Raw genomic sequence first — 24,375 nt, forward strand, 5'->3', positions numbered from 1 at the left:
AGGAAACAGCATTTGTTTTGGCCAAGTGCACGCTCTCAGCGAATGTCATGGTGTCCAGAAATAGAAAACAGCATTTGTTGTTGTTGTTGCTCGAGGCAAATGTTATGAGTTTCCCGGAAACAGTTACATCACGTTTTTCCTTCTCAGCCAATCAGAGGGCTTGCTTACATAGTAGCGGCGGAGTGAATATAAGGAAAGGATTTTTGCTATAGTTTTATTAGTCTGTGAATAGAATTCACTAAGTTTTTAGTTAGCAGTGTAATAACATGAGTGAACAAGTTGAGTTAGAAATATACTTTTATTGCAACTGTTCTATTTGTAAAGGATATTTTCATGATATTGAGTATTCACATGAACATACTGAATGTTTAGATAGCTTAGAGGCAGAGACAGATGAGAAGAATCTGGAGGAAACGAGAAGAAAAATTATATGTGACATGGAGAGAAATTTATATCGATTGCAAGTAAGCTCAGATAAAAGAAGGATTGATATGATAGAAAAGGAGGATCAATAGAAGAGACTGGTAAAAGAGGGCTTTCTCTATAGTGTAAAAGACAGCAGTGAAAACCCAAGGAAAAATGTGTATAGTGCAAGATATAACTCGGATTATTATGATGATTATGCTCCAAGAGTAGAGAAAAAGTGGCCCTTTAAGAGACAACATAAGAGGTCATTCTACGAAAAGGATTTTAAACAACGGAAACCATGGTGGAAGTGTTCTAATATACCATTTTACGATAAATCCCATTTTTGATATGCTTGAAAAGTTTTATACCATAATCATACAATAAATTTGTTTCTGCTATTTTTATTTTCTCATACTAGATATGCATAGAATAAGGATACCAGCAGAGACTTCTGTACATGAATAGTTCAGTTTCATTAAATCACTCCAAAGAGTAGGCTTACTATCAGTCCACAGCCAAGTTTTTTATCAATGTTATAAAAAAAATCATTCTTCTATATATTTCTATTCAACTGTTAAATCAATATATAATACTTTTTAAATATATGACCTCATTGTCCTCCACTAACTCGTCCACAATGGTAATTTCTTCAATTTGAGGTGACGGTATTGTATGTAGTTGAATGCTATCATCAACATCATTGTATGTTTCGATATTACTCAGAGTGGGCATATTAACATATAGACGATCATCATCTTCGACACACAGTCTCCCTGAGGGCCCCCTCCTCACCAAATCATCTGATGTTTACGATAGTCCACATGATGTATAATGAACTTCTACCACGTCGTCGTCATTATCTGAACTAACAATCTCAGATTTACACAAAAGAAGCTCCTCATTTTCTGTGAACTGCCACTCGGTCCATGCATCCTAAAAAAGGTCGAGAACACTCTGGTCAAAAGCTATGTGGAAAGGTATAGTCTTAATGAATATACTGAGGGGTGTTCTATAAATGTAATAAACAGGTTTACTTATTATTTTTCATTTTATCTATAATTTTGTATGTCTAAAATTCATCAATTAGCCAGATATGGGTTTTTGTTTATTATTTTTTACATACGGAGCGAGATTTAATGTCATTGATAGAATCCTGTATGAGATTTAATGTATGTGATAAAACCAGGAAAAAAACCTTTCCAAGAACTATTTTTTTCAATGAAAAGTAAAGAGCTACGACATTAAATCAAAGGGAGCAGAAATAAAGTTGAATAATTGCTTAAACGTAAATTTTCTGTAAACATACTTCTAATTAATCACTTCTAAAAAGGTAAGTATAGACCGCTCATCCTCTATGGTGGGGGAGCATGCACAGCTGTGTCCTTCTCGGTCGACTAGGTGCTGTAGTGAGTTGTTTTTAATAGGAGTACACTATTTTTGAAGATTTAAATGAATCAGATCAGTTAAACAAAGCTTATAAATAAAAATTGTATTAACAGTTAATTTTGTACCGACTACATAAATATTTAAGACCAAGTGTACCATGATGTACCATTTTGGTCTGAGAAATTCAAAGACTCAGAAACTCAATACATAGTTTTCGATAATTTCAAGTCGATTACTATCTAACAATTGTATTTCTACAACACTTAGACCTTCCTTAGGTTGAAGTGCTGTTTTACACCACAAAATGGTAGAAAATCCCGCTTTACTTGAGTACGTTATACGTTTTGCCTCTTACAATTTGCCCCATTAGCTTGATATGTTATCTCGTGAGAAAAAAACTATCCAATAAACACGCAGACTAAACTTGATGAAACTTATATATTTGAAATCAGCATTTAAAGCTGATTCTTTGATGTATCTATTTGTATCAAAATTCCGTTTTCTAGAGTTTCGGATACCATTGAGCTGGCTCACTCCTTACTTACACTTCGTTACCACGAAATGTTTTATTAATTAAAAAACTTTCCACAAACTAAGTTTTTCAAAGAAAAGTAAAGAGCTACTACATTAAATCAAAGATGAGCAGAAATAAAGTTAAATAATTGTTCAAACGTAAACTTATGTCCAATGCCATACTAGTTAAAGTGACAAAAAAACTTTCCCACAAGAGGACACTTTTCAACTAAAAGTAAAGAGCTACTAAATCGAAGATATGATGAAATAATAACGAATAATTGTTCAAACGTAAACTTATTTTTAGCGCTAAACTTATTAGAGTGATAAAAAACTTTTTCCCACAAGAGAAAACTTCGAGTAAAAGTAAAGAGCAACTTTCGTACCAAGCCCTGACCCCCCTAATTAAAAAATATGAATTAGAATCATGGGAAACGTAATTTCATCGTATTTTACATTTTCCACAAGATGAACACTTTTCGAGTAAATGTAAAGAGCTACCAGACTAAACCATAGATATAATGAAATAATAACGTATAATTGTCCAAACTTAAATTTTTTTAATATCTCTGAGACAAACTTTTACAGTGTTGAAAAATAGTGAAAAAGAAAAGACTAAAAACATTGGAAGAAATAGATAGGAAGGAAAAAATGATTACATTTGCATAATCCGTCTGGGCTTGGGTGCCTGAAGGACCAGGTAGTGCATGTTGGAGGGTGGAGGGACCGGTGGCGTTACATTCTTGTACAAATTGGACTGCGGCTTGGACAGGCAGTGTCGGTCTTGAATAGTCGATATGAAGGTTGGATTGGCCGGTGTATTTGGGAGGCTTCGGCCAGTGACCATACTGCACAACTGTTGCCTTCGCAGGGGGTGCATTATTGACCATCGCTTTCTAAGTGGGTGGCGGTGACAGACATTCTTCATAATTGGCCTGAAAAAGAAGAGAAAAAAGTTAGTATTGATATAATTTGCCCCTTTTCAAAGAAGGAAAAATGAAGAATTCATACACATTTTCAACTAGCTAAGGGGAAGTGTTTTAAATATGATGATAAAACACTCATCAGTGAGATACTATACAATATACTCCTTGTTTTCCTATTAACTTCTGCTATTATTTAAGAATTAATACACATTTTCAACTAGCTAAGGGTAAGTGTTTTAAATATGAGCCATTCTGTTGCGAAAACACACAAAAGTTAGAAAAAATACAAAATATTGCTTTATTACCTCTACAAAATGGCTAAAAATGAAGAATTCATACACATTTTCAACTAGCTAAGGGTAAGTGTTTTAAATATGAGCCTTTCTGTTGCGAAAACACACAAAAGTTAGAAAAAATACAAAATCTTCCTTTATTACCTCTGCAAAACGGGTAAAAATGAAGAATTCATACACAATTTCAACTAACTAAGGGTAAGTGTTTTAAATATGAGCCATTCGGTTGCGAAAACACACAAAAGTTAGAAAAAATACAAAATATTCCTTTATTACCTCTACAAAACGGCTAAAAATGAAGAATTCATACACATTTTCAACTAGCTAAGGGTGAGTGTTTTAAATATGTGCCATTCTGTATCGAAAACACACAAAACTTATAAAAAATAAAAATTCTACCTTTATTACCTCTTAAATAATGGTAAAAATTAAGAATTCATACACATTTTCAACTAGCTAAGGGTAAGTGTTTTAAATATGAGCCATTCTGTTGCGAAAACACACAAAAGTTAGAAAAAATACAAAATATTCCCTTATTACCTCTGCAAAACGGCTAAAAATGAAGAATTCATACACATTTTCAACTAGCTAAGGGTAAGTGTTTTAAATATGAGCCATTCTGTTGCGAAAACACACAAAAGTTATAATAAATAAATCATATTACTTATTTACCTCTGCAATACTGCTAAAATGTAATTATAAATTACAAAGGAATAATAGCTAAAGGGTAAATTTTAGATATAAGAGACTTAAAAGGGCGTAACATATCACCAGTTTGAATTCATGCTTCTATTTCCTTATAAAACAAAGAAATACTGATAAAAATTTAGAATAAGAAAACAATTTCATAAATGTAAGGGGAAATTTGTAAAATTGTAGGCATTCTATTGCGTAAACACACAAAAGTTTTAAAAAATGCAAAATATTCCTTTATTACGTCTGCAAAACTGCTAAAAATGAAGAATTCATACACATTTTCAACTAGCTAAGGGTAAGTGTTTTAAATATGAGCCATTCTGTTGCAAAAACACACAAAAGTAAAAAAAAATACAAAATATTCCTTTATTACCTCTGTAATACGGCTAAAAATGAAGAATTCATACACATTTTCAACTAGCTAAGGGTAAGTGTTTCAAATATGAGCCATTCTGTTGGTAAAACACACAAAAGTTAGAAAAAATACAATATATTCCTTTATTACCTCTTCAATATAGCTAAAAATGAAGAGTTCATACACCGTTTCAACTAGCTAAGGGTCAGTGTTTTAAATATGAGCCATTCTGTTGCGAAAACACACAAACGTTTGAAAAAATACGACCTGACCCCCCGAATTGAAGGATATGAATTAGAACCCTGGGAAAGTAATTTCATCGTATTTGCATTTCCCCCAAGAGGATAGTTTTCGATTAAAAGTAAAGAGCTACCAGACTAAACCAAAGATATGATGAAATAATAACGAATAATTGTTCAAACTTAAATTTTCTGTATTACGGGAATAGTTTATTTTCGAACCATTATATCTACCAAAGGTTCAATACCTGAGTTAAACTGAGAGGTTTCAATTTCAGGAAAAAATTCATCATATTTTGCTTATTTTCGTTGGAAAACACACTGAAAAGACATATTATTGAACTCACATCAAACATTGCCGGGCTTGCATTTGAAGAACCTTCCATTATTTTCTATCTTGTCCTCTATTTCAGCATATACTGACTTTTAAAGCTTTTCAACGCTCTTAAATATACTAACCTAACGGTTATTTGTTTACGAAATTGTGCAAACTGTTGATTTAGAACAATAATTACCTTTCTATATATCAATTAACACTCACTAGAATTGCCACTTTTCACTCGCGGAGAATGGTTTCAAAACAATACTTCTTACATCGCATAGACTAATTGTGTCAAACGAGAAATCTTCAATGCAGATTAATTAATCGTTACGTTCGATTTTGTTGTGGACATAGGATAGGAGAGCATCAATGGGAAGTGAGAATTTCTGTAAAACTATCAAAGATTGATTAGGTGTATGGTTAGGCTAGGTTAGATTATGTTAGGTTAGGTTAATTTAGGGTAGACTAGCTTATCCTACGTACGAGAAAGAAAAGTTCTTAGGTGTGGAGCTCCCCCACAGCCTCAACCATTGCTCTTGAAATCCCTTGAATTAGGTTAGAGACAGACAAAAAGTTAGGTGTATGGTTAGGTTAGGTTAGATTATGTTAGGTTAATTTAGGTTAGACTAGCTTAGCCTACGTAGCCCCCCCTCCCCCACCGCCTCAACCATCACTCTTGAAATCCCTTGAATTAGGTTATAGCCACAAAAACAGTGCGGGTTTTGGTTAGGTTAGGTTAGTTTATGTTAGGTTAGGTTAAGGAACGGCCGCCTCTTGGGTGAAGGTTTTTTATTTTTTGGGGGGGGGGCTACGGCCCCCCTCCAAAAAAATGTATGGGTATGGTTAGGTTAGGTTAGATTATGTTAGGTTAGGTTAGGTTAATTTAGGTTAGACTAGCTTAGCCTACGTACGGCCCCCCTACCCCCGGGGGCCACGGGGCCTGACAGCCACCCACGGTCGGTACCCCCATCACCACTTTTTGGTTACATAACATTTCCCGGAGACCCCCCCCCCCAACCCCGGGGTCACGGGGTAAAAAGCCGGACTTGGGGAGGACCCTCACCACCAAGTTCAGGTTAGGTTAGATTATGTTAAGTTACCTAACATTTCTAGGTTAACTTACATCAGGTTAAGTGGCGCGCCACTTAACCTGATGTAAGTTAACCTAGAAATGTTAGGTAACTTAACCTAATCTAACCTAACCTGACCTTGGTGGTGAGGGTCCTACCCGTGTCAGGCTTTCGGTCCCGTGGCCCCGGGGTTGGGGGGGGGTCACCTTGAAATGTTAGGTAACCTAACCTTGGTGGTGGGGGGCCCACCCGTGGTAGGCTTTCAGTCCCCGTGGCCCCCGGGGGTGGGGGGGGGGCCGTACGTAGGCTAAGCTAGTCTAACCTAAATTAACCTAACCTAACATAATCTAACCTAACCCAACCATACACCTAACTTTTTGTTGAGGGGGCGGGGCCCCCCCCCAAAATAAAAAACCTTAACAAAAGAGGCTGCCGTTAATTAACCTAACCTAACATAATCTAACCTAACCTAACCATACACCTAACTTTTTGTCTGTCTCTAACCTAATTCAAGGGATTTCAAGAGCGATGGTTGAGGCGGTGGGGAAGGAGGGCTACGTAGGCTAAGCTAGTCTAACATAAATTAACCTAACATAATCTAACCTAACCTAACCATACACCTAACTTATTGTCTGTCTCTAACCTAATTCAAGGGATTTCAAGAGCGATGGTTGAGGCGGTGGGGGAGCTCCACACCTAAGAACTTTTTTTTCTCGTACGTAGGCTAAGCTAGTCTATCCTAAATTAACCTAACTTAACATAATCTAACCAATCCTAACCATACACCTAATCAATCTTTGATAGTTTTACAGAAATTCTCACTACCCATTGATGCTCTCCTATGTCCAAAACAAAATCGAACGTAACAATTAATTAATCTGCATTGAAGATGTCTCGTTTGACACAATTAGTCTATGCAATGTAAGAAGTATTGTTTTGAAACCATTCTCCGCGAGTGAAAAGTGGCAATTCTAGTGAGTGTTAATTGATATATAGAAAGGTAATTATTGTTCTAATTCAACAGTTTGCACAATTTCGTAAGTAAATAACCGTTAGGTTAGTATATTTAAGAGTGTTGAAAAGCTTTAAAATTCAGTGTATTCTGAAATAGAGGACAAGATAGAAAATAATGGAAGGTTCTTCAAATGCAAGCCCGGCAATGTTTGATGTGAGTTCAATAATATGTCTTTTCAGTGTGTTTTCCAACGAAAATAAGCAAAATATGATGAATTTTTTCCTGAAATTGAAACCTCTTAGTTTAACTCAGGTATTGAACCTTTGGTAGATATAATGGTTCGAAAATAAACTATTCCCGTAATACAGAAAATTTAAGTTTGATCAATTATTCGTTATTATTTCATCATATCTTTGGTTTAGTCTGGTAGCTCTTTACTTTTAGTCGAAAAGTGTCCTCTTGTGGGAAATACAAAATATGATGAAATTACTTTCCCATGGTTCTAATTCATATCCTTCAATTAGGGGGGTCAGGTTGCATTTAGTCTAACTTTTGTTTTTATCCTCATTATAATTGATCTTAAATAAACCACGGTTAAAAAGACTTAATAAATTTTTTATTAAGACTAACTATAGAGCCGATTATCTGATGAAATAAAGGAATATGGGTTATTATGTCCAACTTTTGCGTGTTTTCTAAATTGAAAGTCTAATATATAAAAAACTTACCAGTAGCTAGTTGAAAATATGTATGAATTCTTCATTTTTAGCCGTTTTGCAGAGGTAATAAAGGAATATTTTGTATTTTTTCTAACTTTTGTGTGTTTCCGCAACAGAATGGCTCATATTTAAAACACTTACCCTTAGCTAGTTGAATATGTGTATGAATTCTTCATTTTTAGCCGTTTTTCAGAGGTAATAAAGGAATAATTTGTATTTTTTCTAACTTTTGTGTGTTTTCGCAACAGAATGGCTCATATTTAAAATACTTACCCTTAGCTAGTTGAAAATGTGTTTGACTTCTTCATTTTTAGCCGTATTGCAGAGGTAGTAAAGGAATATTTTGTATTTTTTCTAACTTTTGTGTGTTATCGCAACAGAATGGCTCATATATAAAACACTTATCCTTAGATAGTTGAAATTGCGTATGAATTCTTTATTTTTAGCCGTTTTGCAGAGGTAATAAAGGAATATTTTTTATTTTTTCTAATTTTTGTGTGTTTTCGCAAAAGAATGGATCATATTAAAATCACTTACCCTTAGCTAGTTGAAAATGTGTATGAATTCTTCATTTTTAGCCGTTTTGCAGAGGTAATAAAGGAATATTTTGTATTTTTTCTAACTTTTGTGTGTTTTCGCACTAGAATGGCTCATATTTAAAACACTTACCCTTAGCTAGTTGAAAATGTGTATGAATTCTTCATTTTTCCTTCTGTGAAAAGGGGCAAATTATTTCAATACTAACTTTTTTCTCTTCTTTTTAAGGCCAATTATGAAGAATGTCTGTCGCCGCCACCCACTAAGAAAGCGATGGTCAATAATGCACCCCCTGCGAAGGCCACAGTTGTGCAGTACGGTCACTGGCCAAAGCCCCCCAAATCCACTGGCCAATCCAACCTTCATATCGACTATTCAAGACCGACACTGTCTGTACAAGCCGCAGTCCAATTTGTACAAGAATGTAACGCCACCGGTCCCTCCACCCTCCAACCAGCACTACCTGGTCCTTCAGGCACCCAAGCCCAGACGGATTATGCAAATGTAAGCATTTTTTCCTACCAATCTATTTCTTCCAATGTTTTTTAGTCTTTTCTTTTTCACTATTTTTCAATACTGTAAAAGTTTGTCTCAGAGATATTAAAAAAATTTAAGTTTGAACAATTATTCGTTATTATTTCATCATATCTTTGGTTTAGTCTGGTAGCTCTTTACTTTTACTCGAAAAGTGTTCCTCTTGTGGGAAATACAAAATACGATGAAATTACGTTCCCATGGTTCTAATTCATATCCTTTAATTAGGGGGGTCAGGACTTGGTACGAAAATTGCTCTTTACTTTTACTCGAAGTTTTCTCTTGTGGGAAAAAGTTTTTTATCACTCTAATAAGTTTATTGCTAAACATAAGTTTACGTTTGAACAATTATTCGTTATTATTTCATCATATCTTTGATTTAGTAGCTCTTTACTTTTAGTTGAAAAATGTCCTCTTGTGGGAAAGAGTTTTTGTCACTTTAACTAGTATGGCATTGGACATAAGTTTACGTTTGAACAATTATGTAACTTTATTTCTGTTCATCTTTGATTAAATTTAGTAGCTCTTTACTTTTCTTTGAAAAACTTATTTTGAGGAAAGTTTTTTAATTAATAAAACAGTTCGTGGTAACGAAGTGTAAGTAAGGAGCGATCCAGCTCAATGGTATCCGAAACTCTAGAAAACGGAATTTTGATACCAATAGATACATCAAAGAATCAGCTTTAAATGCTGATTTCAAATATATAAGTTTCATCAAGTTTAGTCTGCGTGTTTATTTGATAGTTTTTTTCTCACGAGATAACATATCAAGCTAATGGGGCAAATTGTAAGAGGCAAAACTTATAATGTACTCAAGTAAAGCGGGATTTTCTACCATTTTGTGGTTTAAAACAGCACTTCAACCTTAGGAAGGTCTAAGTGTTGTAGAAATACAATTCTTAGATAGTAATCGACTTGAAATTATCGAAAACTATGTATTGAGTTTCTGAGTTTTTGAATTTCTCAGACCAAAATGGTGCATCATGGTACACTTGGTCTTAAATATTTATGTAGTCGGTACAAAATTAACTGTTAATAGAATTTTTATTTATAATCTTTGTTTAAATAATCTGATTCATTTAAATCTTCGAAAATAATGTACTCCTAATAAAAACAACTCACTACAGCACCTAGTCGACCGAGAAGCACACAGCTGTGCATGCTCCCCCACCATAGAGGATGAACGGTGTATACTTACCTTTTTAGAAGTGATTAATTAGAAGTATGTTTACAGAAAATTTACGTTTAAGCAATTATTCAACTTTATTTCTGCTCCCTTTGATTTAATGTCGTAGCTCTTTACTTTTCATTGAAAAACATAGTTCTTGGAAAGGTTTTTTTCCTGGTTTTATCACAGATATTGAATCTCATACAGGCTTCTATCAATGACATTAAATCTCGCTCCGTATGTAAAAAATAATAAAAAAAAACCCACATCTGGCTAATTGATGAATTTTAGACATACAAAATTATAGATAAAATGAAAAATAATAAGTAACCCTGTTTATTACATTTATAGAAAACCCCTCAGTATATTCATAAAGACTATACCTTTCCACATAGCTTTTGACCATAGTGTTCTCGACCTTTTTTAGGATGCATGGACCGAGTGGCAGCTCACAGAAAATGAGGAGCTTCTTTTGTGTAAATCTGAGATTGTTAGTTCAGATAATGATGACGACGTGGTAGAAGTTCATTATACATCATGTGGACTATCGTATACATCAGATGATTTGGTGAGGAGGGGGCCCTCAGGGAGACTGTGTGTCGAAGATGATGATCGTCTATATGTTAATATGCCCACTCTGAGTAATATCGAAACATACAATGATGATGATGATAGCATTCAACTACATACAATACCGTCACCTCAAATTGAAGAAATTACCATTTAGGACGAGTTAGTGGAGGATGATGAGGTCATATATTTAAAAAGTATTATATATTGATTTGACAGTTGAATAAAAATATATAGAAGAAGGATTTTTTTTATAACATTGATAAAAAACTTGGCTGTGGACTGATAGTAGGCCTACTCTTTGGAGTGATTTAATGAAACTGAACTATTCATGTACAGAAGTCTCTGCTGGTATATTTATTCTATACATATCTAGAATGAGAAAATAAAAATAGCAGAAACAAATTTATTGTATGATTATGGTATAAAACTTTTCAAGCATATCAAAAATGGGATTTATCGTAAAATGATATATGAGAACACTTCCACCGTGGTTTCCGTTGTCTAAAATCCTTTTCGTAGAATGACCTCTTATGTTGTCTCTTAAAGGGCCACTTTTTCTCTTCTCTTGGAGCATAATCATCATAATAATCCGAGTTATATCTTGCACTATACACATTTTTCCTTGGGTTTTCACTGCTGTCTTTTACACTATAGAGAAAGCCTTCTTATACCAGTCTCTTCTTTTGATCCTCCTTTTCTATCATATCAATCCTTCTTTTATCTGAGCTTACTTGCAATCGATATAAATTTCTCTCCATGTCACATATAATTTTTCTTCTCGTTTCCTCCAGATTCTTCTCATCTGTCACTCCCTCTAAGCTATCCAAACATTCAGTAGGTTCATGTGAATACTCAATATCATTAAAATATCCTTTACAAATAGAACTGTTGCAATAAAAGGATATTTCTAACTCAATTTGTTCACTCATGTTATTACTCTGCTAACTAAAAACTTAGTGAATTCTATTAACAGACTAATAAAACTATAGCAAAAATCCTTTCCTTATATTCACTCCGCCGCTAATATGTAAACAAGCCCTCTGATTGGCTGAGAAGGAAACACGTGATCTAACTGTTTCCGGGAAACTCATAACATTTGGCTCGAGCAACAACAACAAATGCTGTTTTCTATTTCTGGACACCTTGACATTTGCTGAGAGCGTGCACTTGGCCAAAACAAATGTTGTTTTCTATTTCTGGAACACCATGACATTCGCTGAGAGCGTGCACTTACAACAACAACAACATCGACCTTGGAAAAAGAGGTCATTGACCCCATTAACAACGTGTTCTCCCTAATGACTATCCCCATATTTGGTGCCCCGTTCGGAGTCAATAAGGCCCTTCTAAGAGGTCATTGACCCCATTAACCACGTGTTCTCCCTAATGACTCTAGACTGACCCTGATTCGTTAGCCCTAACCAGAAAAGAAAGATGGCTGAGAAGGAAACACGTGATCTAACTGTTTCCGGGAAACTCATAACATTTGGCTCGAGCAACAACAACAAATACTATTTCTGGATCATAACATTCACGATCGATTACGCAATCAAGTTCTCGGAAATTCACTTCCCCCTCGAGTCCTAGATCAATAACATTGTTCCTGTTAGAATTCAATGCGCATGTGCAACCTTCGTTCCGGAGTTATTACACATAGAAACATCAAACAAATCGACCTTGGAAAAAGAGGTCATTGACCGATTACGCAATCTTTCTCCCTAGGGACTCTATGCCCATATATGGAGCCCCGTCAGTATTCTATGCCCATATAAGGAGCCCCGTCACGAGTTATTATGGCCATTCTACTGAAACATATGGACATTTTTCACGGGGGAATTTTCTGCAGGGGGAGGGGGGAATTTTCAGTGGGGAGAAATTTTTTGGGAAAAATTCCCTTTCAGTGGAGATCAAATTGTCTGGCAAGAATTTTCCGTAGAAGAATGCGGGTACTATCCCCAAGGATGCTGCAAGGGGACATTTCCCTTCTTATTGCACAAAAATATCTCTAGCTTTTATTTTAATCATTTATTTAACTAACGTGATTTGTTTCATAGTGCAGTGGTCTATTATTCACGATAGCTGGCAGATATTTTGGTAGGGGGGGAGAGGGTAAGATACCCAAAGGAGTACGTTTCAATGTCCTAATTTTCTAAGCCTCACTGAGCCTTCAGATGAAAACTAAATGATTTTTAGGGACTTTTTGTCTAATTCTTCTTAGTTCCCACGTATAATTTCCGTCTACATCTTTATCATTGGTGCTTTGGCGGGAGGCAGTAGTAGTGTCCTAGTAGTGACCAAGTTGATTCAGGTTATGTTTGATGAAATTGTGTACAGTGTGTTCAAAGTATAACTTTGAACCATCTGTTATGAAGGAGTGTCGGTGAGTGCAGAGTGGGGAGAGGGGATGTGTGCCTGAACTACCTCGAGGGAGCCGGAATTCCCGGCATGATCAGATTTACAATCAGAAATTAAAATTAAGAAAATTAAGTTTTTTTGAACTGAAAGTACAGAAAAATATTGACAAAGACAAAAATTATTAAATATATCAAGGAACCTACCGTCTCCTCAATCTCTTGCTTGTTACACTAAAGTCTCTATTGCTTTGAAAAAGCTTTTTATTCCAATTAAACGGCCCTAATGTTTATGAAGTCTTCCTTAAAGAATAAAAAAAATAAATAAATCAAACTTTAGCGCAAAGAGAGGGGTTTAGGAGGGGGAAGCTATCTCATATATGGAAACATTAGTAGGGATGACCCCAGTACTCCGATCAGTACATAATTCGGTTATCAAAAGAATGTATCTCCGAACGGGAGTCCATATATGGGCATAGACTCCCTAGGGGAAATGGATTTCCGAGAAATTGATTTATTGGTGTTCTTCCAGGAGAATTGTCCCCGGGCGAAGTTTGCAAATGCGCTTTCAAGGTCAATCGTTTTGTTGGTGTTCTTCCGCGAGAATTGTCTCCGGGCTAAGTTTGCACATGCGCATTAACGGTGGGGAAGAGATATATTGATCTTAGAGATGAATAGATTAACGCGGGAAAGGGTTTCCTAGCAATTTCAAATGTGAAAGCGCAGGGATGCCAGAACAAATGGAACTCGCAGAAATTACGTTTAGGGATTATTTGGGCGAAACCGTTTTGAGACATTTTAGAAGATGATTTGGGCGAAACAGTTAGAGGCATTTTAAAAGATGATTTTAGAAGATGATTTAGAAGAGGATTTGAGGGTGAAACTCTGTGGTCGTTATAATACACAAGTTCTATTTGAACAGTGTTGTGAGGTCCTCTACCCCAATCCCCAAAGGGCCCCGACCCCCCTACCCCAACCCCGAAGGAACCCCCCGGCCCCCAAAGGCCTCCGAGCCCCAAAAAGGCCGCCAAAGAGCCCCAGGGCCCCCCAAAGGCTCCCCGGAACCCCAATGAGCCCCCAAAGAGCCCCCAGGGCCCCTCCCCCCCAAATTTTTTGCACCCCTCCCCCATTTTTTAATACTTTTTAATTTGCACATTTTGAGACACAAAAGGGTCCAATCCCCCAACTTTTGACTCCCCCTTCCACCATTAGTGTTTTGTCATGGTTTACCTTGTCACAGTTACATTCTCTTAACTTTTCAAAGTTCATTTTGAATTTCTTTCGTTGAAATGCAAGAGTTGGAATATTTCAGTGTTGTTTTGTCATGATTTACCTTGTCACAGTTACATTTTCCTGATTTTTCAAAGTTCATTTTGAATTTCTGTCATTGAAATGCAAGAGTTGGAATATTTCAGTAGTGTTTTGTTGTGGTTTAACTTGTCACAGTCAAATTCTCTTGATTTTTCAAAGTTCATTTTGAATTTCTTTCGTTGAAATGAAAGAGTTGGAATATTTCAGTAGTGTTTTGTCATAGTTTACCTTCTCACAGTTACATTCTCTTGATTTTTCAAAGTTCATTTTGAATTTCTTTCATTGAAATATAAGAGTTGGATTATTTCAGTTGTGTTTTGTCTTGGTTTACCTTGTCACAGTTACATTCTCTTGATTTTTCGAAGTTTATTTTGTATTTCTTTCATTGAAAAGCAAGAGTTGGAATATTTCAGTAGTGTTTTGTCATGGTTTACCTTGTCGCAGTTACATTCTCTTAATTTTTCAACGTTCATTTTGAATTTCTTTCGTTGAAATGCAAGGGTTGGAATATTTCATTAGTGTTTGTCGTGGTTCACCTTGTCACAGTTACATTCTCTTGATTTTTCAAAGTTCATTTTGAATTTCTTTCGTTGAAATGCAAGAGTTGGATTATTTCAGTAGTGTTTTGTCATGGTTTACCTTGTCGCAGTTACCTTCTCTTGATTTTTCAAAGTTCATTTTGGATTTCTTTCATTGAAATGCAAGAGTTGGATTATTTCAGTAGTGTTTTGTCGTGGTTTACCTTGTCACAGTTATATTCTCTTAATTTTTCAAAGTTCATTTTGAATTTCTTTCATTGAAATGCAAGAGTTGGAATATTTCAGTAGTATTTTGTCGTTGTTTACCATGTCACAGAAAAATTCTCTTAATTTTTCAAGGTTCATTTTGAATTTCTATCGTTGACATGCAAGAGTTTGAATATTTCAGTAGTATTTTGTCGGGATATAATTTGTTGCATTTACATTATCCTAACTTCTAAATGTTCATTTTGAATTTCTTTTGTTGAAATTCAAGTACTTTAATATTTCAGTAGTTTTTTGCTTTTGTTTACCTTCTTACAGTTACATTCTATTGATTTTTGTATGTTCATTTTGGATTTCTTTCATTGAAATGCAAGAATTGGAATATTTCAGAAGTGTTTTGTCGTGGTTTACCTTGTCACAGTTACATTTTCTTGATTTTTCAAAGTTCATTTTGAATTTCTTTCGTGAAATGCAAGAGTTGGAATATTTCAACAGTGTTTTTCGTGGTTTACCATTTCACACTTACATTCTTTTGATTTTTCAAAGTTCATTTTCGATTTCTTTCGTTGAAATGCAAGAGTTGGAATATTTCAGTAGTGTTTTGTTATGCTTTACCTTGTCACAGTTACATTCTCTCGATTTTTCAAAGTTCATTTTGGATTTCTTTCATTGAAATGCAAAAGCTGGAATATTTCAGTAGTGTTAGGTTGGGGTTTACCTTGTCACAGTTACATTGTCGTACTTTTTCAAAGTGCATTATGGGTTTCTTTCGTTGAAAGGCAAGAGTTGGAATATTTCAGTAGTGTTTTGTCGTGGTTTACCATGTCACAGCTACATTTCCTTGATTTTTCAAAGTTCATTTTGGATTTCTTTCATTGAAATGCAAGAGTTGGAATATTTCAGTAGTGTTTTGTTTTGCTTTACCTTGTCACAGTTACATTCTCTTGATTTTTCAAAGTTCATTTTGGATTTCTTTCATTGAAATACAAGAGTTGGAATATTTCAGTAGTGTTTTGTCGTGGTTTACCTTGTCACAGTTACATTCTCTTGATTTTTCAAAGTTCATTTTGGATTTATTTGGTTGAAATGCAAGAGTTGGAATATTTCAGTAGTATTTTGTCGTGGTTTACCATGTCACGGTTACATTCTCTTGATTTTTCAAAGTTCATTTTGTATTTCTTTTGTTGAAATGCAAGAGTTGGATTATTTCAGTAGTGTTGTTGTGATTTACCTTGTCACAGTTACATTCTCTTTATTTTTCAAAGTTCATTTTGGATTTCTTTCGTTGAAATGCAAGAGTTGGAATATTTCAGTAGTGTTTTGTCATGGTTTACCTTGTCACAGTTACATTCTCTTGATTTTTCAAAGTTCATTTTGAATTTCTTTCGTTGAAATGCAAGAGTCGGAATATTTCAGTTGTGTTTTGATGTGGTTTACCTAGTCACAGTTACATTCTCTTGATTTTTCAAAGTTTATTTTGAATTTCTTTCGTTGAAATGCAAGAGTTGGAATAATTCAGTAGTGTTTTGTTGTGGTTTACCTTGTCAGAGTTACATTGTCTTGATTTTTCAAAGTTCATTTTGAATTTCTTTCGTTGAACTGCAAGATTTGGAATATTTCAGTAGTGTTTTGTTGTGGTTTACCTTCTCACAGTTACATTCTCTTGATTTTTCAAAGTTCATTTTGAATTTCTTTCATTGAAATGCAAGATTTGGATTATTTCAGTAGAGTTTTGTCGTAGTTTATCTTGTCACAGCTACATACTCATGATTTTTCAAAGTTCATTTTGAATTTCTTTCATTGAAATGCAAGAGTTGGATTATTTCAGTAGTGTTTTGTCGTGGTTTACCTTGCCACACTTTCATTCTCTTGATTTTTCAAAGTTCATTTTTAATTTTCTTTCGTTGAAAAGCAAAAATCTGAATATTTTAGTAATGTTTTATCATGGTTTACCTTGTGACTGTTACGTTTTCTTGATTTTTCAAAGTCCAATTTTAATTTTAATCATTGAAGTGAATGAGATGGGATATTTCAGTAGTGGTTTGTTGTGGTTTAACTCGTCACAGTTACATTCTCTTTATTTTGCAAAGTTCATTTTGAATTTCTTTCATTGAAATGCAAGAGTTGGATTATTTCAGTAGTGTTTCGTCGTGGTTTACCTTGTCACAGTTACATTCTCTTGATTTTTCAAAGTTCATTTTCGATTTCTTTCGTTGAAATGCAAGAGTTGGAATATTTCACTAGTGTTTTGTCATGGTTTTCCTTGTCACAGTTACATTCTCTTAATTTTTCAAAGTTCATTTTGAATTTCTATCGTTGAAATGCAAGAGTTGGAATATTTCAGTAGTGTTTTGTTGTAGTTTACCTTGTCACAGTTACATTCTGTTGATTTTTCAAAGTTCATTTTGAATTCCTTTCATTGAAATTCAAGAGTTGGAATATTTCAGTAGTCTTTTCTCGTGGTTTATCTTGTCACACTTACATTTTCTTGATTTTTCAAAGATCATTTTTAATTTCTTTCATTGAAATGCAAGAGTTGGAATATTTCAGTAGTGTTTTGTCGTGGTTTACTTTGTCACAGTTACATTCTCTTGATTTTTCAAAGTTCAGTTTGGAATTTTTTTCATTGAAATGCATGAGTTGGAATATTTCAGTACTGTTTTGTTGTGGTTTACCGTGTCACAGTTACATTTTCTTGATTTTTCAACGTTCATTTTGAATTTCTTTCATTGGAATGCAAGAGTTGGATTATTTCAGTAGTGTTTTGTCGTGGTTTACCATATCACAGTTACATACTTTTGATTTTTCAAAGATCATTTTCGATTCCTTTCGTTCAAATGCAAGAGTTGGAATATATCAGTAGTGTTTTGTCTTGGTTTACCTTGTCACAGTTACATTCTCTTAATTTTTCAAAGTTCATTTTGAATTTATATCGTTGAATTGCAAGAATTGGAATATTTCAGTAGTGTTTTGTCGTGGTTTACCTTGTCAAACTTACATTCTCTTGATTTTTCATAGTTCATTTTGAATTTCTTTCGTTGAAATGCAAGAGTTGGAATATTTCAGTAGTGTCTTGTCGTGGTTAACCTTATCAGAGTTACATTCTCTTGATTTTTCAAAGTTCATTTTGAATTTCTTTCATTGAAATGCAAGAGTTGGAATATTTCAGTAGTGTTTTGTCGTGGTTTACCTTGTCACACTTACATTTTCTTGATTTTTCAAAGTTCATTTTGAATTTCTTTCCTTGAAATGCAAGAGTTGGAATATTTCAGTAGTGTTTTGTCGTGGTTTACTTTGTCACAGTTACATTTTCTTGATTTTTCAAAGTTCATTATGGATTTCTTTCGTTGAAATGCAAGAGTTGGAATATTTCAGTAGTGTTTTGTCGTGGTTTACCTTGTTACAGTTACATTCTCTTGATTTTTCAAAGTTCATTTTGGATTTCTTTCATTGAAATGCAAGAGTTGGAATATTTCAGTAGTGTTTCCTCGTGGTTTACCTTGTCACACTTACATTCTCTTGATTTTTCAAAGATCATTTTGAATTTCTTTCGTTGAAATGCAAGTTGGAATATTTCAGTAGTGTTTTGATGTGGTTTACCTAGTCACAGTTACATTCTCTTGATTTTTCAAAGTTCATTTTGAATTTCTTTCATTGAAATGCAAGAGTTGGAATATTTCTGTAGTGTTTTGTTTTGCTTTACCTTGTCACAGTTACAATCTCTTGATTTTTCAAAGTTCATTTTGGATTTCTTTCATTGAAATTCATGAGTTGGAATATTTCAGTAGTGTTTTGTTGTGGTTTACCATGTCACAGTTACATTCTCTTTATTTTTCAAAGTTCATTTTCGATTTCTTTGGTTGAAATGCATAAGTTGGAATATTTCAGTAGTGTTTTATCGTGGTTTACCTTGTCACAGTTACATTCTCTTGATTTTTCAAAGTTCATTTTGTATTTATTTTGTTGAAATTCAAGAGTTGGATTATTTCAGTAGTGTTGTTGTGGTTTAACTTGTGACACTTACATTCTCTTAATTTTTCAAAGTTAATTTTGGAATTTTTTTTTCGTTGAAATGCAAGACTGGGAATATTTCAGTAGTGTTTTGTCGTGGTTTACCATGCCACAGTTACATTCTATTAGTTTTTAAAAGATCATTTTGAATTTCTTTCGTTGAAATGCAAGAGTTGGAATATTTCAGTTGTGTTTTGATGTGGTTTACCTTGTCACATTTACTTTCTCTTGATTTTTCAAAGTTTATTTTGAATTTCTTTCGTTGAAATGCAAGAGTTGGAATAATTCAGTAGAGTTTTGTTGTGGTTTACCCTGTCACAGTTACATACTCTTGATTTTTCAAAGTTCATTTGAATTTTTTTCGTTGAAATGCAAGATTTGGAATATTTCAGTAGTGTTTTGTTGTGGTTTACCTTCTCACAGTTACATTCTCTTGATTTTTCAAAGTTAATTTTGAATTTCTTTCATTGAAATGCAAGAGTTGGAATATTTCAGTAATGTTTTGTCGTGTTTTATCTTGTCACAGTTACATTCTCTTGATTTTTCAAAGTTAATTTTGAATTTTTTTCTTTGAAAAGAATGAGTGTGAGTATTTCAGTAGTGTTTTGTCGTGGTTTACATTGCCACAGTTACATTCTCTTGATTTTTCAAAGTTCATTTTGGATTTCTTTCGTTGAAATGCAAGAGTTGGAATATTTCAGTAGTGTTTTATCATGGTTTACCTTGTCACAGTTACATTCTCTTAATTTTTCAAAGTTCATTTTGAATTTCTTCCATTGAAATGCAAGAGTTGGAATATTTCAGTAGTGTTATGTCATGGTTTTCCTTGTCACAGTTACATTCTCTTGATTTTTCAAAGTTCATTTTGAATTTCGTTCATTGAAATGCAAGAGTTGGATTATTTCAGTAGTGTTTCGTCGTGGTTTACCATGTCACAGTTACATTCTCTTGATTTTTCAAAGTTCATTTTCGATTTCTTTCGTTGAAATGCAAGAGTTGGAATATTTCACTAGTGTTTTGTCATGGTTTTCCTTGTCAAAGTTAAATTTTCTTAATTTTTCAAAGTTCATTTTGAATTTCTATCGTTGAAATGCAAGAGTTGGAATATTTCAGTAGTGTTTTGTCGTGGTTTACCTTGTCAGAGTTACATTATCTTGATTTTTCGAAGTTAGTTTAGAATTCCTTTCATTGAAATTCAAGAGTTGGAATATTTCAGTAGTCTTTTCTCGTGGTTTATCTTGTCACACTTACATTTTCTTGATTTTTCAAAGTTCATTTTGAATTTCTTTCCTTGAAATGCAAGAGTTGGAATATTTCAGTAGTGTTTTGTCGTGGTTTACATTGTCACAGTTACATTCTCTTGATTTTTCAAAGTTCATTTTGAATTTCTTTCGTTGAAATGCATGAGTTGGAATATTTCAGTAGTGGTTTGTTGTGGTTTACCGTGTCACAGTTACATTCTCTTGATTTTTCAAAGTTCATTTTGAATTTCTTTCATTGGAATGCAAGAGTTGGATTATTTCAGTAGTGTTTTGTCGTGGTTTACCATATCACAGTTACATACTTTTGATTTTTCAAAGATCATTTTCGATTCCTTTCGTTCAAATGCAAGAGTTGGAATATATCAGTAGTGTTTTGTCATGGTTTACCTTGTCACAGTTACATTCTCTTAATTTTTCAAAGTTCATTTTGTATTTATATCGTTGAATTGCACGAATTGGAATATTTCAGTAGTGTTTTGTCGTGCTTTACATTGTCACAGTTACATTCTCTTGATTTTTCAAAGTTCATTTTTTGGATTTCTTTAATTGAATTTCAAGAGTTTGATTATTTCAGTAATGTTCTTTGGTGGTTTACCTTGTCAGTGTTAAATTATCTTAATTTTTCAAAGCTAATTTTTGAATTTCTTTAATTGAAATGCACGAGTTGGATTATTTCAGTAGTGTTTTGTCATGGTTTACCTTGTCACACTTACATTTTCTTGATTTTTCAAAGTTCATTTTGAATTTCTTTCCTTGAAATGCAAGAGTTGGAATATTTCAGTAGTGTTTTGTCGTGGTTTACTTTGTCACAGTTACATTTTCTTGATTTTTCAAAGATCATTGTGTATTTCTTTCGTTGAAATGCAAGAGTTGGAATATTTCAGTAGTGTTTTGTCGTGGTTTACCTTGTTACAGTTACATTCTCTTGATTTTTCAAAGTTCATTTTGGATTTCTTTCATTGAAATGCAAGAGTTGGAATATTTCAGTAGTGTTTCCTCGTGGTTTACCTTGTCACACTTACATTCTCTTGATTTTTCAAAGATCATTTTGAATTTCTTTCGTTGAAATGCAAGTTGGAATATTTCAGTAGTGTTTTGATGTGGTTTACCTAGTCACAGTTACATTCTCTTGATTTTTCAAAGTTCATTTTGGATTTCTTTCGTTGAAATGTAAGAGTTGGAATATTTCAGTAGTGTTTTGTTGTGGTTTACCTTGTCACTGTTACATTCTCATGATTTTTAAAGTTCATTTTGAAAATCTTTCGTTGAAATGTAAGAGTTGGAAATATTTCAATAGTGTTTTGTCGTTGTTTACCTTGTCACTGTTACATTCTCTTGATTTTTCAAAGTTCATTTTGAATTTCTTTTGTTGAAATGCAAGAGTTGGAATATTTCAGTATTGTTCTGTCGTGGTTTACCTTGTCACACTTACATTCTCTTGATTTTTCAAAGATCATTTTGAATTTCTTTCGTTGAAATGCAAGTTGGAATATTTCAGTAGTGTTTTGATGTGGTTTACCTAGTCACAGTTACATTCTCTTGATTTTTCAAAGTTCATTTTGGATTTCTTTCATTGAAATGTAAGAGTTGGAATATTTCAGTAGTGTTTTGTTTTGCTTTACCTTGTCACTGTTACATTCTCTTGATTTTTAAAGTTCATTTTGAAAATATTTCGTTGAAATGTAAGAGTTGGAAATATTTCAATAGTGTTTTGTCGTTGTTTACCTTGTCACTGTTACATTCCCTTGATTTTTCAAAGTTCATTTCGAATTTCATTCATTGAAATGCAAGAGTTGGAATATTTCAGTAGAGTTTTGTTATGGTCTACCTAGTTACTGTTACATTCTCTTGATTTTTAAAAGTTTATTGTGGATTTCTTTCATTGAAATATAAGAGTTGGAATGGTTTAATAATGTTTTGTCATTGTTTACCTTACAAGAGTTACATTCACGTGATTTTTCAAAGTTCATATTGGATTTCTTTCGGTGAAATGCAAGAGTTGGAATATTTCACTAATGTTTTGTATCTGGGTTGGTTTTTTACAAGTCCAAGATTTTGTCTTTGTTGGTTTGAATGTCTAAAGTCCATGTGTTTATCTGTTTCTATGTCTGAATCTATTTGTTTACATGTCTGGGTTGATGTTTGGTTAGGTTAGGTTAGCTAAGTTAGGTTAGGTTAGCTAAGTTAGGTTAGGTTAGCTAGTAAACATTTCTCCATTATTAAGTTAGGTTTGGTTAGGTTAACTTATCATGAGCGCTCATGATAAGCTAATCTAACCTAACTAAAGCATGGTACAAAGTCGACATGGGGGGATTTTCCGGCGAGTATGGTTAGGTTGGGCTAAATCAAGTTAGGTTAGGTTAGGTTAGCCTAAGTACGCGCGTGTACGTAGGCTAACCTAACCTAACCTAGCTTGATCCAGCCTAGCCTAACCTAACCATACTCGCCAGAAAATCCCCCCATGTCGACTTTGTACCATGCTTTAGTTAGGTTAATTTAGCTTATCATGAGTGCTCATGATAAGCTGACCTAACCTAAACTAACTTAAACATGGAGAAATGTTTAATATCTAAACTAACCTAACTTAGCTAACCTAACCTAAATTAGCTAACCTAACCTAACCTAACCAAACATCAACCCAGACATGTAAACAGATAGATTCAGACATAGAAACAGATAAAGACATGCACTTTAGACATTCAAACCAACAAAGACAAATTCTTGTACTTGTAAAATACTGAAATATTCCAACTCTTGCATTTCAATGAAAGAAATCCAAAATGATCTTTGAAAAATCAAGAGAATGTAACAGTGACAAGGTAAACCACGACAAAACACCACCGAAATATTCCAACTCTTGCATTTCAATGAATGAAATTCAAAATGAACTTTGAAAAATCAAGAGAATGTAACAGTGACAAGGTAAACCACGATGAAACACTATTGAAATATTTCCAACTCTTACATTTCAACGAAAGATTTTCAAAATGAACTTTGAAAAATCAAGAGAATGTAACAGTGACAAGGTAAACCACAACAAAACACTACTGAAATATTCCAACTCGTGCATTTCAACGATAGAAATCCAAAATAAACTTTGAAAAATCAAGAGAATGTAACTATGACTAGGTAAACCACATCAAAACACTACTGAAATATTTCAACTCTTGCATTTCAACGAAAGAAATTCAAAATGATCTTTGAAAAATAAAGAGAATGTAAGTGTGACAGGGTAAACCACGACAAAACACTACATAAATATTCCAACTCTTGCATTTAAATGAAAGAAATCGACACTGAACTTTGAAAAATCAAGAGAATGTAACTGTGACAAGGTAAACCATAACAAAACACAACTGAAATAAACCAACTCTGGCATTTCAACGAAAAAAATTCAAAAGGAACTTTGAAAAATCAAGAAATTGTAACTGTGACAAGGTAAACCACTACAAAACACTACTGAAATATTCCAACTCTTGCATTTCAACGAAAGAAATCCAAAATGAACTTTGAAAAATATAGAAAATGTAAGTGTGACAAGGTAAACCACAACAAAACACTACTGAAATATTCCAACTCTTGCATTTCAATGAAAGAAATCCATAATGAACTTTGAAAAATCAAGAAAATGTAAGTGTGACAAGGTAAACCACAACAAAACACTACTGAAATATTCCAACTTTTGCATTACAATGAAAGAAATCCATAATGAACTTTGAAAAATCAAGATAATGTAACTGTGACAAAGTAAACCACGACAAAACAGTACTGGAATATTCCAACTCTTGCATTTCAAGGAGAGAAATTCAAAATGAATTTTGAAAAATCAAGAAAATGTAAGTGTGACAAGGTAAACCACAACAAAACACTACTGAAACATTCCAACTCTTTCATTTCAACGATAGAAATTCAAAATGAACTTTGAAAAATTAAGAGAATGTAACTGTGACGAGGTAAACCATGACAAAACACTACTGAAATAATCCAACTCTTGCATTTCAAC

At 33.7% G+C, this 24,375-nt stretch overlaps 1 protein-coding gene across 1 annotated transcript; it reads left to right on the top strand.

Moving 5' to 3' along the window:
• Positions 1 to 1,334: 1,334 nt before the first annotated feature.
• LOC148947809 (uncharacterized) lies at positions 1,335 to 10,848 on the top strand. The gene is made up of 3 exons (XM_089096018.1): positions 1,335 to 1,385; positions 8,648 to 8,923; positions 10,549 to 10,848. The coding sequence occupies exons 1-3, from the start codon at positions 1,335 to 1,337 to the stop codon at positions 10,846 to 10,848; spliced, it is 627 nt and encodes a 208-aa protein (XP_088952144.1).
• Positions 10,849 to 24,375: the final 13,527 nt, after the last annotated feature.

This window comes from Artemia sp. Qi Xiang Cuo, chromosome 10 (genome assembly GCF_049724085.1).
Source record: "Artemia sp. Qi Xiang Cuo chromosome 10, ASM4972408v1, whole genome shotgun sequence".
Lineage (NCBI taxonomy): Eukaryota > Metazoa > Arthropoda > Branchiopoda > Anostraca > Artemiidae > Artemia > Artemia sp. Qi Xiang Cuo.